General features: G+C 40.3%; 1 protein-coding gene across 4 annotated transcripts in view; it reads left to right on the top strand.

Annotated features, from left to right (window-relative positions):
* The window catches only part of hpo (serine/threonine-protein kinase hippo), a 514,540-nt gene that overhangs the window by 324,389 nt on the left and 173,648 nt on the right, over positions 1-16,503 (top strand). Inside the window, exon 1 of one of the 4 annotated variants that reach the window (XM_067152276.2) lies at positions 2,574-2,659. The exons of the other annotated variants lie outside the window; for them this stretch is intronic. Coding sequence (XP_067008377.1) covers positions 2,589-2,659 — 71 coding nt within the window. The 5' untranslated portion in view covers positions 2,574-2,588. Of the gene's footprint in view, positions 1-2,573; positions 2,660-16,503 lie in introns of those variants that run through there. 4 annotated transcript variants of the gene reach the window in all.

The following is a 16,503-nucleotide window of genomic DNA, read 5'->3' as shown; positions in this document are numbered from 1 at the left end:
TATTATTATTATTATTATTATTATTATTATTATTATGTGAGTGATAGCAGTAGCAAGGACGGTCATCCGTTGCACACTTCAGTATAATAATATGGCAATTTGTAAAGATAAACTACACCTCGTCAACTAGCCTTGTTCGATGTAGGACTGAAGCGCTGTTGAATTTCTGCACAAGCTGAGAAATGGGAAAATCCAATTTATACCTTGATGTCCTTTTTATAATATTTACTTGAAGCTACATAATATACTTTACGGTATCTAGATTGCAGGAATTCATATTTTGGGCCATTGCACACCCGTGATTGTCGAATATTAATGAATGGGTGCTGTTAGCTATACGTCGATTCAGCGGTAATAATTTATTTTTGTTGAAAATACTGTACAGGGTTTCTCGTATAGTAAATGAACGTGTTTCCCTGTATCGAAATGAGCCACTCGTGTAATGTATGCGCGGACTGAGTGTGTCAGTGTTCTTGGAATTTAGCCTGCGAGAAAGTGTTACTGTTGTCTCCAGGAACTGTTTGTGGGGAAACCTGTTGCAGAGGCTTTTAACACAATGCATTGCACTCGGGTGTGTCATCTTTATCGGTCATGTTGCAGTTTTGTGTTCCAGCCTGGGAGAATGAATGCATAATTCATTCACTTGACGATTAAAGCTTTCTTTATAAGACTAGTTCCACCCTAAGGAATACATATTCGTCAAAGGATATTTAAAAGACAACGAAATAACTTTCCGTTTCCATCTCCATTTAATTTGTCGTTTTAATTACAGTTATAAGGACTTCAATAACGTCATTCACAGACTAAACACTTGATTATGTTCTACCTGGAAGTTTTTAACATATACAAGGAGGTAGAAACGTATGTTTTAAACATTTCGTGGCATGGACAGATGTCAGAAATGTGACTTGAAGAGATGCACGAATAAATCATCTAAAATAACTTTATCATAGCACTTGAACTGATCTATCTGGGTCTTTTAATCCAAGGTAAAAATCACAGTTTCCTGCTGATAGTAATTGAGGACAAGATAACTGGGAAGCTTTGATGAAAGATAACGTCTATTGGGAATCTTCATTCTGTTTCCTCTTTGATGCCATATCCTCACAAGCTGTTGGCGACCATTATGGAGATATGGAGTAAGGTTTCCTATTTTGTGTTTTCCGTATCAGAGTTACAGTATAATAAATATCGAACCACTGTAGGAGATTCTGCGTCCAGGATGATGATCTCTCCGCCCTTGTCCTAGTTTCCATTCTCTCTCGCCTTCTGTGGTCAGCTGTATTTGTCATTACGGAAGGCGTGATCGGAATATGCTGCTAACCTGCGTTTTGTGAGGGTTAAGACTTCATATGACCTCCCGGCTCAACGGAGTAACTCCTCGTGGTAACATGGTCTACCCAAGGGACCTTGAACATTCTGCGATACATCCACATTTCGAAGACCTGCAGTTGGTTCTCTGATGAAGCCGTTAGAGTCCATCCCTTGATACACGGCAGCAGCATGGGTAATTTCTGAAAATGGCATGGCTAAATCAAAGGTAAAAAATGCTTAGGCCTAAAGCTTAGCTATTTACTCTGGGGACGCCTAGAAAAGGGCGTATTTTTTTATTTCGATTTTCATCTTTTATTATGTAAGCACCCTTTCCATTTTCTTAAATTGGTCTTACCGTGGTGGTAAAGGCTCTAAACGATCCAGACTACTGCTGTGGACAGAAATTATCATTATTATTATTATTATTATTATTATTATTATTATTATTATTATTATTATTATTAGCAAGAATGATTGCTGGTACAAACAGGTGGGAACAGTGGCAGGAGGGAACTCGGAATGAGGAGATAAAGGCTAATTTAGGAATGAACTCGATGGATGAAGCTGTACGTATAAACCGCCTTCGGTGGTGGGGTCATGTGAGGCGAATGGAGGAGGATAGGTTACCTAGGAGAATAATGGACTCTGTTATGGAGGGTAAGAGAAGTAGAGGGAGACCAAGACGACGATGGTTAGACTCTGTTTCTAACGATTTAAAGATAAGATAAATGAGGCCACAACACTAGATGCAAATAGAGGATTGTGGCGACGTTTAGTAAATTCTCAGAGGCTTGCAGACTGAACGCTGAAAGGCATAACAGTCTATAATGATAATGTATGTATGTATGTTACTAATTATTATTATTATTATTATTATTATTATTATTATTATTATTATTATTATTATTATTATTATTATTATTATTATTATTATTTAGTACAATGTGATCGTAGTAAAAGGGCAGCTGTGCAAATGAAGTGTTTGCTTCTAGCTTGCCATTTGTCATGTTTACTGACAATACGGTAATATGAGAAACAGTTTTCTTCAAGGTCATGGGAGGCACACGCCTGTGTATTCACCCTTTCTAATCCTTTTGTGTAATCTTCAGGTTGGGACACTGGGACATTGGCTCGGTCAGTTAGCAGTTGCCAGGTATTGCCAGTTACATTTCGAACTGAATGGCCTGTGCTTTGCTGTAAGTTGAGTTTATCGGTGGTTAACCTTTAAATAATCCTTTATTATTCAGTGAACGCACGTTTCTAGTGTGTATCGCATGTTTCACAATATGAGCTCAATTAGCTTGAATGCAAGAAAGAAAGGCAAGCGTCTCGGTGGGCACGTTGGGTAAGTTTAATGATGGATTTACTTATATTATTGTTAAACAAGTTGGCTTTCATGAAGAGTTACTTTTCTATTTCGTTAAGATTCCGGTGAAAATGGAACGTTCTAAGGATTATTATGGCGGATTAGTGAGCGTTTCATAGTAATTTTTTTACAATTTGCTTTACTTTGCACCGACACAGATAGGTCCTTTTTTTTTTTTGTTTTTGCTTTACGTCGCACCGACATTGATAGGTCTTATGGTGACGATGGGACAGGAAAGGCCTAGGAATGGGAAGGAAGTGACCGTGGCCTTAAGTTACAGCCCCACCATTTGCCTGGTGTGAAAATGGAAAACCACGGAAAATCATCTTCAGGGCTGCCGACAGTGGGGTTCGAACCCACTGTCTCCCGGATGAGAGCTCACAGCTGCGCGCCCCTAACCGCACGGCCAACTCGCCCGGTACAGATAGGTCTTATGCTGACGATGGGATAGGAAACGGCTAGGAGTGGGAAGGAAGTGACCGTGGCCTTCATGAAAGTACAGTCCTAGCATTTGCGTGTTGTGAAAATGGGAAACCACGGAAAACCATCTTCAGGACTGCCGATAGTGGGGTTCGAATCGATTATCTTCCGATTGCATGCTACTAGCTACGTGACTCAAACCGCGCGGCCACTTGCTCGATGTTTTCTAGTTTCTGTTTCGCACGAAGAGAATGCGATTTTAGTGAACCGTAATTTTCTGAACGACAGGTAGGCCCCTATCACGCTTCGTTTTCAGAAACGCAAGGTTGCTGATATATAACAATAAACATTATGGCTGCTTTTCTTGAATGGCCTGAGTAAGTTTAAAAAATATTTTCTATTCGGACTAGCGGTATGTGCTGAATTATTAGAGATATGTGCTGACGTAGGTTCGCAACATTCATTTGAATTGCTCTAAATACGAATTATGATTTATCTCGATTCATGAGCATACATATTAACTAGCACTGGCATAGTTTAGCTGTTTTGCCCGACTTTGCACACTAGGCTCCCGATTGGAGAGTCCTGGGTTTCAGTCGCAGTTAGTGCGTTTACATGCAGGATTCAAATCGATTTGAGTACACTGTCCATACTGAAAAGGTATGTAAGCGGGGACTCAGTTCGGATTCTGTATCAAGGACGGTACGGTAAAATATGGGATCATATCGTATTCAGTTCGAATTGAATTCCATGTAAACGAGGATAGTATTGAAATCATATTGTTAACGACTGTGCACACTCCATATTTGTACTGTAAAAAGTAATTCCCATAATCGAATCTGTGCTATTCATCTTCATTCATAATCGGCCGATTGAATATTTACAGGCAACAGATTCAGGAGAAAAATGAATTATCATCAACACAAGTGCTTTTAATACATCCATAATTAACTTACTAAGCTACTTCACTTCTGTAGGCTATTTAAAAAACGCGTATGAAAATATAAAGAGTACAGTTGATTACGTCGCAATAGGTTATGTTGATCAAACAATATAATTGATTTTGATGTTACCGCCATGTGTATATTTATGTCGATCTTGCTGTCCGATTCAGTACGCAACTCAGTAGCCTACATGTAAACGGGGATCGTATTCAGTACGGTAAGTGTACTCAGTTCGATTTCAATCCGCATGTAAACGTAGTGACTCCGCGTGGAATTTTCAGTAGGACAAGCCCGTAGTACAGGTGGGGAAACCCCGCCAAGTCAAGGATATAAAAGAATTTGTCCCTATTATATTAGGTCGTGTTTCAATGCATATTGATAATTACTATAATTTTGTGCTTTGTTTAAATCTCTTTAATGGCTTCATAATAAAGTGAAGTCCTTAAAAGTCCATTGTGTGTTTATAAACGATTTCACAACCCGTAATTATATCGGGTCCCTTGGGATTTTCATATAGTCCACGGACCCACGCCTAGCGATGCGTTTAATAGAAGACACTACGCCTAGCGATGCGTTTAATGCTAACGATGGACTGCTGTGTAGGTGGTGGTGACTTTCGAAAAGCGGAGTTCTTGGCGTAGAAATAAAACCTTACGGCATGTGATCAGCTCTAGGACCTGATTTTGGCAGTTTCGACGATGAACTGTTCTACGTGCCGCGCTTCTAATTCTCAAGTTGATATGCATTTAGCGTGCCTTTGCTGGCAGGACCTAGTGTTTGCAGTGCACTATGTCTTCTGGTATGGGCTAGAGCAATTTTGTTACTTTCATTGATCTGTCTCAGCTTTATCCTTGGCTTTGACAATATGAAAGTGACTGAGGTATGAGTGATGCTAGTAATGCCATTCCGTCTGCAGCCAGTCCCTGCTATGAATGGTGTGAAAATATTGCTCATAGGGTCAGTTGGTGCTTGCATTTCAGTGGGCTTGGCAGACTGATATGTACTAGCAACTTCTGACTCGGTGAGGAAAGCAACGGGAAACTACCTCACTCCTCATTTCCCTAGTACGCCTCTTCAGTGATGCCTAGGCCATCTATGACAGCTTATGGCGGAACTGTTGAGGATCCAACCAGCCTTCGGGCTGAGGACTAAACATACATACATGCATTTAGCACGACGTTCCTGTAGCATATACAAGTGTGTTGAGCAACAGTATACGGTACTCCACGCTGCATAACATTACACGAGTTATCGTTCAAGATATTGAATTCTGTACCGTGAATAGACTCGCGTTCATTTGTGAGCAATCGGAGTCATGATCGTCCCATACAAATTTTAGGAGGCATAGGAAGTCTCTTCTTCTTTCTCATAAGATAACATTTTTTTCCTTGGCGCACCTTCAGTTTGAAAATTGTCCTTTGAAAGTATGTTTTAATGTCATCATCTGCTGCTTGACGTTATTATCTTCTTCTCCGGAGTCTTTGGGAAACCTAATACTGTTGGGTCAGAAGAGAGTTGGCCACTAGAAGTCGGATAGGAAAGATAAATGAGAGGAGTCTGATTGAGCTAAATGGAAGCAATATTAGATTCAGCTGGTCTCTAAAGTAGCTACACCGAGCTCGATAGTTGCAGTCGCTTAAGTGCGGTCAGTATCCAGTATTCGGGAGATAGTAGGTTCGAACCCCACTGTCGGCAGCCCTGAAGATGGTTTTCCGTGATTCCGCATTTTCATACCAGGCAAATTCTGGGACTGTACGTTATTTAAGACCACGCTTCATTCCTACTCCTAGCCCTTTGCTATCCCATCGTCGCTATAAGACCTATCTTCGTCGGGGCGACGTAATGTAAATTGTAAAAAATGTCTGAATACGAAAGGGAAACTAAAGTAAAAATACCAATACCAATAGTCAGTAGGTAGTTTCTGGAAACATCTGACCTAATACGTAGCCTATATAAATACTTTTTTTTTTTCCCCGTACGCTTCAGATTTTTGCCTCATCCTTCGTTTTTATCTCGGATTAGATGAATAGGAATAGTTGAAAGTAGGTTCAATTCTTTTCTTGTTGGTGTGTTACTACATCATGGAAAAATGACAGGACTGATTTACTTGAAACTCGCATTTAAGTACAGGGATTGTGCACTGTTAAAAGGGACTGAACAGGAAATGTCAGATTTCTCCGGTAATATTATTTTTATAACTGTATTACAAAACTGTACATAACAAATGTGCAAAATGTAATTGCCGGTATTTTAACTGCAGTGCGTTGTTTCTGTACGAGGAGCAATAACGGAGACACTCGTAATAATTACATTTTCACAAATTTCCAAAATATCTCCGGAAATAGTAATTTTATGTAAAAAGTGTAAATAACAAAAATGATAGAAAAAATCATTTCTACTTTTTTATATGCGATTATATCCTACGAGCTGTAATACTGGGGATATTCATGTATTCAGATTTTTACTGCCAAGTTCAACGGCAAGCATTGCTGACGTGGAAATATTGTACAGTTTCCGTGATAACGAACTCACTGGCGATTGTGTGTGGCTCCATGGCTAAATTGTTAGCGTACTGGCCTTTGGCACAGGGGTCCCGGGTTCGATACCCGGCAGGGTCGGGAATTTTAACCTTAATTGGTTAATTTCTCTGTCGTCTTCATCATTTCATTCTCATCATGAAGCGCAGGTCGCCTACGAGAGTCAAATCAAAAGACCTGCACCTGGGTGCCGAACATGTCCTCGGATACTCCAAGCACTAAAAGCCATACGCCATTATTATTACTGGCGGTTGTGCTGGTTGTTGTCTCTTAAGCTGCAAAACTACGTGGTCCTTTCGCCCTTACTGATTTGAAAGATATGAAGACGACTATGGAAATGAGAAGGAACGATCTCTCGAAGAATAAAAACTTTTTCCGGATGTCCTTGCTACTTCTGGGGTCGCTGGAGCCACCCAGTCTTGTTGTCAGGGGGAAAATGAATCATAGACGGTGGAGTTGAAAGCTTAGGCCTCGAATCTATGAATATTGCCGACTCGGAAGAAAAAATGTAATGGCCTACAGTGTTCTAAGCCCCTAAAAACGTTAAGAACGATTCAGGCTGACTGTCGTTGTCAGCTGAGGTGTACTCGGTCTCTTCTGTTGTCACTCATCTCCGCTAGATGGCATCACTGCTGCAGTTACAAACATTAATCCGTCAACGACGGGTATAATATTATAATAGCTAGTTATTTGAATAATACTGTAGTGCACTACAGACAGTATTTTGTATTTGTCGTCATAGGGAAAGCAAAACAAAGAATGTAGCGGGCGCGAGACAAGGGGATTGTGATTGAGAAGAGACGGAGCAAGTGAGCTACCTCTTTATTCATGCGGGATTATACTGTAGTTATGGAGTATTGTGAGCGAAAGATCATGCTAGGGAGAGCTGGAAATAAGAAGCGCTAGAAAAGTATAATTAGTCGGCGTAAACTTACTGTTGAATGAAGTGGTTTGCATACGGGGTGATTCATGGAGAGTTACCTCCACTTACGCTATTGACTTTACGTCGCACCGACACAGATATGTCTTATGGCGACGATGGGAAAGGAAAGGGCTAGGACTAGGAAGGAAGCGGCCGTGGCCTTAATTAAGGTACATTTTCCTGGTGTGAAAATGGGAAACCACGGAAAACCCTCTTCAGGGCTGCCGACAGTGGGGTTCGAACCTACTATCTCCCGAATACTGGATCTTGGCCGCATTTAAGCGGCTGCAGCTATCGAGCTCGGCCTTCCACTTACGGAGCTGAAGACATTTTGAATAAGAACTGTCATATAAAAAAGTGCCCTATTCTCAATACTTGTTATTCTTCATGGCATTTTCCCCAATTTATTGAGGTTGGCAATTGGTGAGGATTTGTCCCAGTTTTACGGCCGGATGCCCTTCCTGACACCAACCTCGTGTGAGGGTATGGAATTTACTGTTGCGAATTTCTGTGATTGTTTGTAGTGTGTTGTGTTGTGTATATACTGTAGATGAAGGGACGTGTGTTGAGATAAACACAATCATCCAGTCCCCGAGCCACAGAAATTAATCATATGGATAATTCTAGGCCCGGCCAGGAATCGAGCCCAGGGTTCTCTGAACCGAAGATCAGTTCGCTACCCAATTCAGGCAAGGAGCCACACACCTATTCTCAATACTTACGGAGTTATAATAATTTGAAGGTTGTTTGTAGGTCTCGTCGTTTAAAGAGTAAAATAAAATTCAATAAACTCTTTGCAAACAATCCTTTATTAAAGTGACTCGTGTTCTGAGGGTCAAAATGTGTTATGAATTTCTTACTTGCTTCGCACAGAAATCTGTACGTTTCTAACGACATAATTACGTTTTTCGTCTGGAATAATATAAATGTTGAGCTTCAGAGTAACTCTTTATGAGTCACCCTCTATAAAACACAAATTTTTGAAATAATGCATTATAGCACTTGGATGTGAAAAACACAGTATGCAGTGGTTAAGAAAAAGAAAAAAGGAAAACCTGTTCTGGGGACCCGATCTAGAGTTTCATTCCCTAGCATTTTGGATCGTATTTAGATATGAAAAGTTAAATTGGCAGCACTACCAGATTTACCGGGCGAGTTGGCCGTGCGATTTGGGGCGTGCAGCTGTGAGCTTGCATCCGGGAGATAGTGGATTCAAACCCCACTGTCGGCAGCCCTGAAGATGATTTTCCGTGGTTTTCCATTTTCACACCAGGCAAATGGTGGGGCTGAACCTTAATTAAGGCCACGGTCTATTCCTTCCCACTCGTAGACCTTTCCTATCCTGTCGTCGCTATAAGACCTGTCTGTGTCGGTGCGAAGTAAAGCAAATTGCAAAAACTACCAGATTTGAAAGGACACTTTCGAGCGGTTGACGAGTACTAAGTTGTAATTGTGGTTCAACCGACTGCGGAAACATAATTTAAAACTGGTTCGTTGGTGAATTCCGATTGTTGATTTTGTAGCCGATTCTCGTAAATCTATTAATTGTATTTTCTCATAATAACAATAATGTTATGGGTTTAAACATTCCTTCGTGGTTCAGACGATTAGATGTTGGCCTTCCTTTACTTCATCCAAAGTTCAAAATCTTTGTGACTCCTGTGAAACCTTTGCCAGAGCCGCAGCAGTCAAGTTTTCTCCGGTTGTTTTTGTCAGTTTCATTTCATGAAAAACTTCCTTGTCATTCGTAATAGTCGGAGGCTCTCGGTGACTACGCTGGACCGCCACCACGTAACTGTACCTTGTACCTGACCCGACTCTGGGCTAAAAACAGACTTGTTATATAATCGGTGTGACGTGAAGTCGCCAAGGGAGAAAACTTTCTCCGCCATTTCTACAGAAGCTAGTGGACTATAGTTATTTCGTAACTTTTGGTTTACATTTCGCGTTGCCGTCTTTTTAGTGAAGATACCCTGCTTACCGATGGACTTGGCAATTATCTTTTAACTCACTCGTTGACGGCATTTTTCGTGATTTGCGAGTTGTTGAGCAATTGCTAACCTTCATATTGTCGTATCATGAAAGTTACTACTGTAACACTTCAGAAAGTAATTGATTTATGTTTTATTTTCTGTTAGGATAATATCAGATATGTAAAATAGAGTCATATGGAATAATGTATTCACTAACGTAGTTGGTGTACGATTACATCTTGAGCTTCCTGTACAGGGTCATCGTAAAAGAATACCCATATTTTAAAAAATGCTGCTTCAAGTAGGATAAACATACGTATTAATGTGATTATGGTCCTAAACTGTAGAGGAATGGTGGGAGGTTTTTTTTTTTTTTTTTACATACATTCATACATTTCTGTATGCGCCCCTTTAGTGACACGACAGACATCGAAGCTATAATCAATCGGTTTCTTACGTCGTACGCTGGAGCATGTCTGGAGATACAGTTGAGAAGGCAGCAATGATCCTTTCTCTGATATGCACTAAGTCACGTGAATTTTCACCATAAAAATGTTTTTAATGTATCCTCAGAAGAAAGTAGTAGTTCATTGGAGTTAGATCAGGACTTCTAAGCGGCCAGGAAATAGGGCACCTCTACCAATTCAACCATTAGGAAACTTAGCATTCAGTCTAGCATTTGTCTAACGCATCACAACGCTGATAAGTTATTCTAGAGTTACATTGAACAAGCACGTTTGATTTGAATCCTGTGAACCGAAGCACGCACCGAGCTTTCTGCTGGGCGGTCCACATGGTACTGGCCTGGCCTTGTTGCACAACACCGGTTTTTTTTTGTTTTTGTTTTTTTGTTTTTTTGTTTTTTTCGGGTTCCGAAGGCCGCTCCCCCGCGTGGCAGTCGTCACTATTCTACACTGCCTCCGATATGCTATTAGCTCTAAGAAGAAAGAGATAGCAGGGAGGTGTGGGAGGTGATACTACAGAAGTATCGGCCTGTTTCCGTGTCAGACATGCTACCAGGCAGATGTTTGTGTTGGTAAGGTGGTATTGAGGCGTGGTGCCTACGTGTAAAACCTGACTTACACAACACACGTACAGGCGCATTATTCATAGTACTCATGGTGAGGGTTATATCACCCGGTCAAGGTCAAGCAATTAGTACGACTACTAGCAGCGGTTGAAAATAATAATAATAATAATAATAATAATAATAATAATAATAAACTCCCTTGCTTCCTCTTCCGTTTAAGACCATAATTGCTCCAATATGTTTATCCTACCAGAAGCAGCATTCTTTTAAAATATGGGTATCCTTTTTCGATGACCCTATATAATATACTGAGATAAGTTAATCTTCTTTATTGTTACTTGCAATGAGGTTCTGTTTGTTTTTATATATGATGATTTTCATAACTATTCGAGTTTATATCAATGAGGCACGTTTTTAGGGACCTGTTTTACATGTTTTCAACTATGCGTCCCCTCAACGCTTTCGATGGGGAAGAGACCCTACGATGTTTTTTTCTGGAAAAGTAGGCACGTGTCGTGCATTTGGCACTCGTAAATGACAACAGACTGGACTATATAGTGTGCGAGTTTGCGCCTCCAGAAGACCACCTGACCAGCCATATGCTTCGACTATTGTTTAAAATATTAAATATTACCGAGCTCGATAGCTGCAGTCGCTCCTATCCAGAATATTAAAACTCCTTTCCACGTATACAGAGTAAAAGTACTACGGAGCTGGTGAACTTCATGTTCTCCCTAAGGCATAGAGACTTTAATCAGCGACAGCATATTATTCGTACAGTAATGAGGAAATTAAAATGTTGAATATCACATACGTCACAGACACCTGTAAACACATAGTTTATATGTCTGAATAATACAGATATATTCTTTCAGTATTTTATGTAAATTACGACATTTCAGTGCATGCTTTATCAACATTTGTTGTTTTGATTAGAGAAGTAATAGTTTAAACGGAATTAATATATTTAAGCAAATTACGATTAACGATTGAATTTCGAAATCGTGATTGTACTGTATATTATTCTGAATCCTCTATGCTAGTTTTTCCTAAGGGGTCACAGTTTGTGAATCGTTAGAATGTGGTTTCTGTGTGTAGCTATGTATTATGGTAGGGTCGATGAACGTGGATGAGATTTGTTTGCCAAGGCTCCATGCCAGGACCTATTAGCTAACCGCAAGTGTTTTTACCCAGTCTGCTTCCATTCATCCATTGTTCGGGTACTTGAACAGACAGGTGCCACTATTAAGTTGTTCCGTTATTGGCACTGATGGGCCGGAAACCCAATTACCACGAATAACACGCTTGGCTTCATTCTGCGCTACAGCAATCTAGTTTATTGATTGGACTCATCCCACGTTTCCATTATAAGGATTATATTCTTCCTGCATCTTCGTAAGTGGATCATTGTTACCGGAGTTAAGTGAACTGAATGAGCAAATTTAAATAAATAAATAAATACATGAAAACTCCCTTCAGTTATCCCGGACATTTCTGGGGTGCTGGGGTCACCCAAGCTCATTGTGGTTTTGGCAGGAGGCAGGACGCCACGTGATTTTTCAGGTAAAAATTCCAATCCAGGTTCGAGCGGAATTCGAACCCTGGTCGTCCGAGATGAAAGCCAGTACCTTAGCCACTGCGCCAATCACGACCCCCCCCCTTCCTTCCCCACCAATAAATAAATGAAGTTCTTAATAAGATTGGAAAGGAAGTGATTTGGGGGGAGGGGAGGATTGAATATGTAATGGATCTGTTTGCAGTGTGAGTTACTAACTGATCGTGGTGGTGGTGGTGGTGGGGTGGTGCTAAATGAAATGTCTAGGAACCTAGGGGAAGTTTTATTTATCAACATTCAAATAATATGCGAGTATATATTGTAAATTTTTCATTGTATGTTGTATATAATCATTTAGAAAATCAAGACCCTCGTATATTATGTCATGTTCTCTAATGAACCATAAACCTACCGTGTGTGGCTTATAATCGTAGACACAAATCTACTGTGGTCCATTCATACTTCGATAGAGTTGAAGACGCTGATATGAACAAATATCTTAAACTGTCAACCGAAAATATGACATTTAACTCGAGGTATTGTTATAGACAATTATATTTCTATTTTTGTATTCTGGAACCTGAAACTAATTTATTATTATTATTATTATTATTATTATTATTATTATTATTATTATTATTATTATTATTATTATTATTATTATTATTATTATTATTCCGTATAGCTGTTATTAGCGCGATCCATTCCTTGTTAAAGCAGACCCTCTCCAGCGAGGGTAGGTGGCGTCTTCCGTGTATAGAAATGTGTGTATTTGTGTGGAAGATGGTAGTGTAGTTTGTTAGTTGCAGGAATGTTGACGACAGCACAAACATCCAGTCTCCGAACTAGCGGAATTAAACGTTCGAGATTAAAATCCCAGTGGGAAATAGAACCCGGAACCCAAGAGACAGAAGACAAAACAGTTGACTAATCAGCTATGGAACTTAACGATTATTCGATGATAATTATGGTCATTTACTTTTTTTGCTTTACGTCGCACCGACACAGATATGTCTTACGGCGACGATTGGGAGAGGAAAGATCTAGGAATTGGAAGGAAGCGGCCGTGGCCTTAATTAAGGTACAGCCCCGGCATTTGCCTGGTGTGAAAATGGGAAACCACGGAAAACCATCTTCAGGGCTGTCGACAGTGGGGCTCGAACCCACTATCTCCCGATTACTGGATACTGGCCGCACTTAAGCGACTGCAGCTATCGAGCTCGGTGGGTCATTTACTAATTAACTTTATGCAAGTTTTCCAGAAGTAGTAGGGCCTACTCTATATTGTACATATGAGGTGTATCTTGTTAAGGGACAAGGGATTTTTTAAACAGACAGTACCACGTAACCTCTTTAGTTGTTTGCTGTAATTCTTCTTCCTGGCCTCCTTCAAAAATCAATTTATTGGAGTCTGCATTTGACGTGGATTTGGCCCAGTTTTGGGGCTTGATGTCCTTCTGACACCAACGGTATATGGAGGGATGCACTGACTATTGTGTGTTTCTGTGGTGGTTGGTAGTACGGTATGTTGTATGTGAATGAAGAAAACTGTATTAAGACGAACCCAAAACACTCAGTCCTCGAGCTAGAGGAATGAACCATACGCAGTTAAGGTCCTCAGCTTATTCGGGAATTGAACCCGGTACTGTGTGAACCGTAGGTATTTAGTGTCTGTTCGTACTTTTTTTTTGTGTCTTTGTTTTTCTTTCTCTCTTGTTCGCGATTTTGTGAGGGCTGAAAGTATACACGTTAGGGAAATGATTAGAGCCTTGCGCGGATATACAAAATAATATCCGCATCCGCTCCGTCTCTGCACTTCCTTCATCCGCACCCGCATCCGCATCCGCGAATGGTTATCCGCATCCGGAAAATGGTTATTCGCGAATATTGTAAATATTTAACTACGGTATATTACACCCAAGATCTTCAAACGGATAGATGTGATAACATAATACAATAGGCCTGATACCTGGTACCAGTACCCCTACAGTCACAGGTTCGACTTTCCCTTGCGACAACAACCGACGTATTGACATTTGTTGCTTATTTCCATTAACTGAGGACAGGAGCCAGCTAGGCTTAGGTCAGATTTTTGTCTTTATGCTCTCAGTGCTCTGTATATATCACTATTCTCCCATACCAGTGTCAAGGGTCGCCTAACCACAAGTAAAAACAAGAGTATACCTGTGTGAAAATCAATAAACGCCATTATTTAGAAATTATCAGCAAAATTATCCGCACTGTCATTCAGTTAGTATCCGCCAAGACATCCGTGCAGGGCTCTAGAAATGATACGCCATTTTTGAAAGTCTGTTTGACTATCTGCTATTCGATTTTGATTTAATGCACAAACTGTTAACCCAGTTGTAATGAAATTTGTCCATATGAAAGTAGAGACATCGAGAATGTTCTACACTTGGTTTCAACTCCCGTTAAGTGGGAACTGAGAAATAGGCTAACATTTTAAATCTTGAGAACATGGTCTCTCAGACAGGGAGAAGCGAGCAAGGAATCGGCGACTTTCTCGCGGACCACCGCTGTAACACACAGGTCTACTACCGATTTCTTGCAGTTGTGTTTGGTACTTCCTTGCCTTGTGCTCCCTATCTGGAACCCAGAGACATCCGGATTACCTTATTCTAGCGCTAAGCATGTTGTTTTGAGACCTTAGTTTTAGTGGTATCATCCTCCTGTGGGTGAGTGGGGGAGGTAGAATAATATCCACGGTAACCCCTACCTGTCGTAAGAGACGACTAAAAAGGGCCCCAGGGGCTCTTGGGAGCGTAGGTTGGCGACCACGAGGCCCTCAACCGAGTCCTGGCATTGCTCACATTCATCTATCCCATCCGACCTCCCTTGGTCAACTCTTGTTCTTTTCCGACCCCGACGGTATTAGAGCACTCGAGGCGTAGGGAGTCTTTCATTTTTACGCCCTTCGTGGCCCTTGTCTTTCTTTGGCCGATACCTTCATTTTTCGAAGGGTTGGATCCTTTCCATTTTCTCTCTCTGATTAGTGTTATATAGAGGATGGTTGCCTAGTTGTACTTCCTCTTAAAACAATAATCACCACCGCCTTTTAGTGGTATACCACTTGGAGGTACCCAGTAATGGGGTTTCTTCCCGATCGTGGTGTTATATACAGACTTGTAACGATTTTCTTTGGGTTGATGGTTTCTCTACACTCCTCTATTATTTCTGGCCATAAAATTAATTTCTACGCTGGTGAAATGAAATAGCTTATGACTTTTAGAGCCGGCAGTGTCCGAGGACATGTTTGGCTCTCCAAGTGCTGGTCTTTTGATTTGACAACCGTAGGTGACCTGCGCGTCGTGATGAGGATGAAATTATGATGAAGACGACACATACACCCAGCCCTCGTGTCAGCGAAATTAACCAATGATGGTTAAAATTCCCGACCCTGCCGGGAATCGAACACGGGAGCCCAGTGACCAAAGGCCAGCACGCTAACCATGTAGCCATGGAGCCGGACTACGCTGGCGAATCCGAGGGCAAAAACTAGTTGATGAATAAAAGAATTGTGTACATTCTTTAGTCGATCTATATCGTGATTGTATTACATGGGGTTGAACCTCGAACCCCTTTCCTTGTAGTAGTAGTAGTAAACAGGGACAGTTACAATAACAAACTCTGATTGTCTCTTAGACCATATATGTAGGTGTAGATATCCTGGTTGTTACGAGTACCATTAACTATTCTGTCCTAATTCCCTAACAACACTTGTTTGTACCGTCACCCTTTGTTGCTCATATCAAGGTAGCATTAACCTAAACGGGTCTCTAGTTTACATTACTCTCTCGTTTTTAGCAGTTATATTTTCTAAGACTGTAGCTTAGTGTTTTACCTTTACACACGTATACTGGATAAAATGTCGTATAGTTATTATGCTAATGTAACCCTATCAGGATTAACAAAACTACATTCTCTCTGTTACTGATGCATCAAATTATATAAAATACTTGGATGATTCACGAATAACTTTTCTATATTGTAAACTTCACTTATTTTAACCTCTTCAGTCCCAGGAGACAAAAATTTGGATTTTGACAGTGATATTCACTAGAGTGGATAATAGGGAATCAGAGATGTTGAGAAAAATTCCAGAAAAAATATTCTACTGATAGGGTGTCCAAAATTGATGGTGTACATATGTACACCTCAGGTTTTTATTACATAAAAATATTTAACAAAATTATACATATATCTTATTAATGTTGAAAAGTATGGTACATTTACACCCAGATTAAATCACAAAATTACATAAATGCCTTAAACTAAAAATAGAAGGTATGAATTTGACATGAGAACTTTATGTAATAATAAGCAAGATGTTCCTCAATAACCATGACGTCAGTGTCAAAACCAACCTATAACTCTAAAAATACTTGAAAAATGCAAGCATACTGTACATATTACATTGTAAT

Source organism: Anabrus simplex, chromosome 8 (assembly GCF_040414725.1).
Source record: "Anabrus simplex isolate iqAnaSimp1 chromosome 8, ASM4041472v1, whole genome shotgun sequence".
Taxonomy (NCBI): Eukaryota; Metazoa; Arthropoda; class Insecta; order Orthoptera; family Tettigoniidae; genus Anabrus; species Anabrus simplex.
Note: the sequence above shows the minus strand (reverse complement) of the source record. Positions and strands in the feature narration are given on the sequence as shown.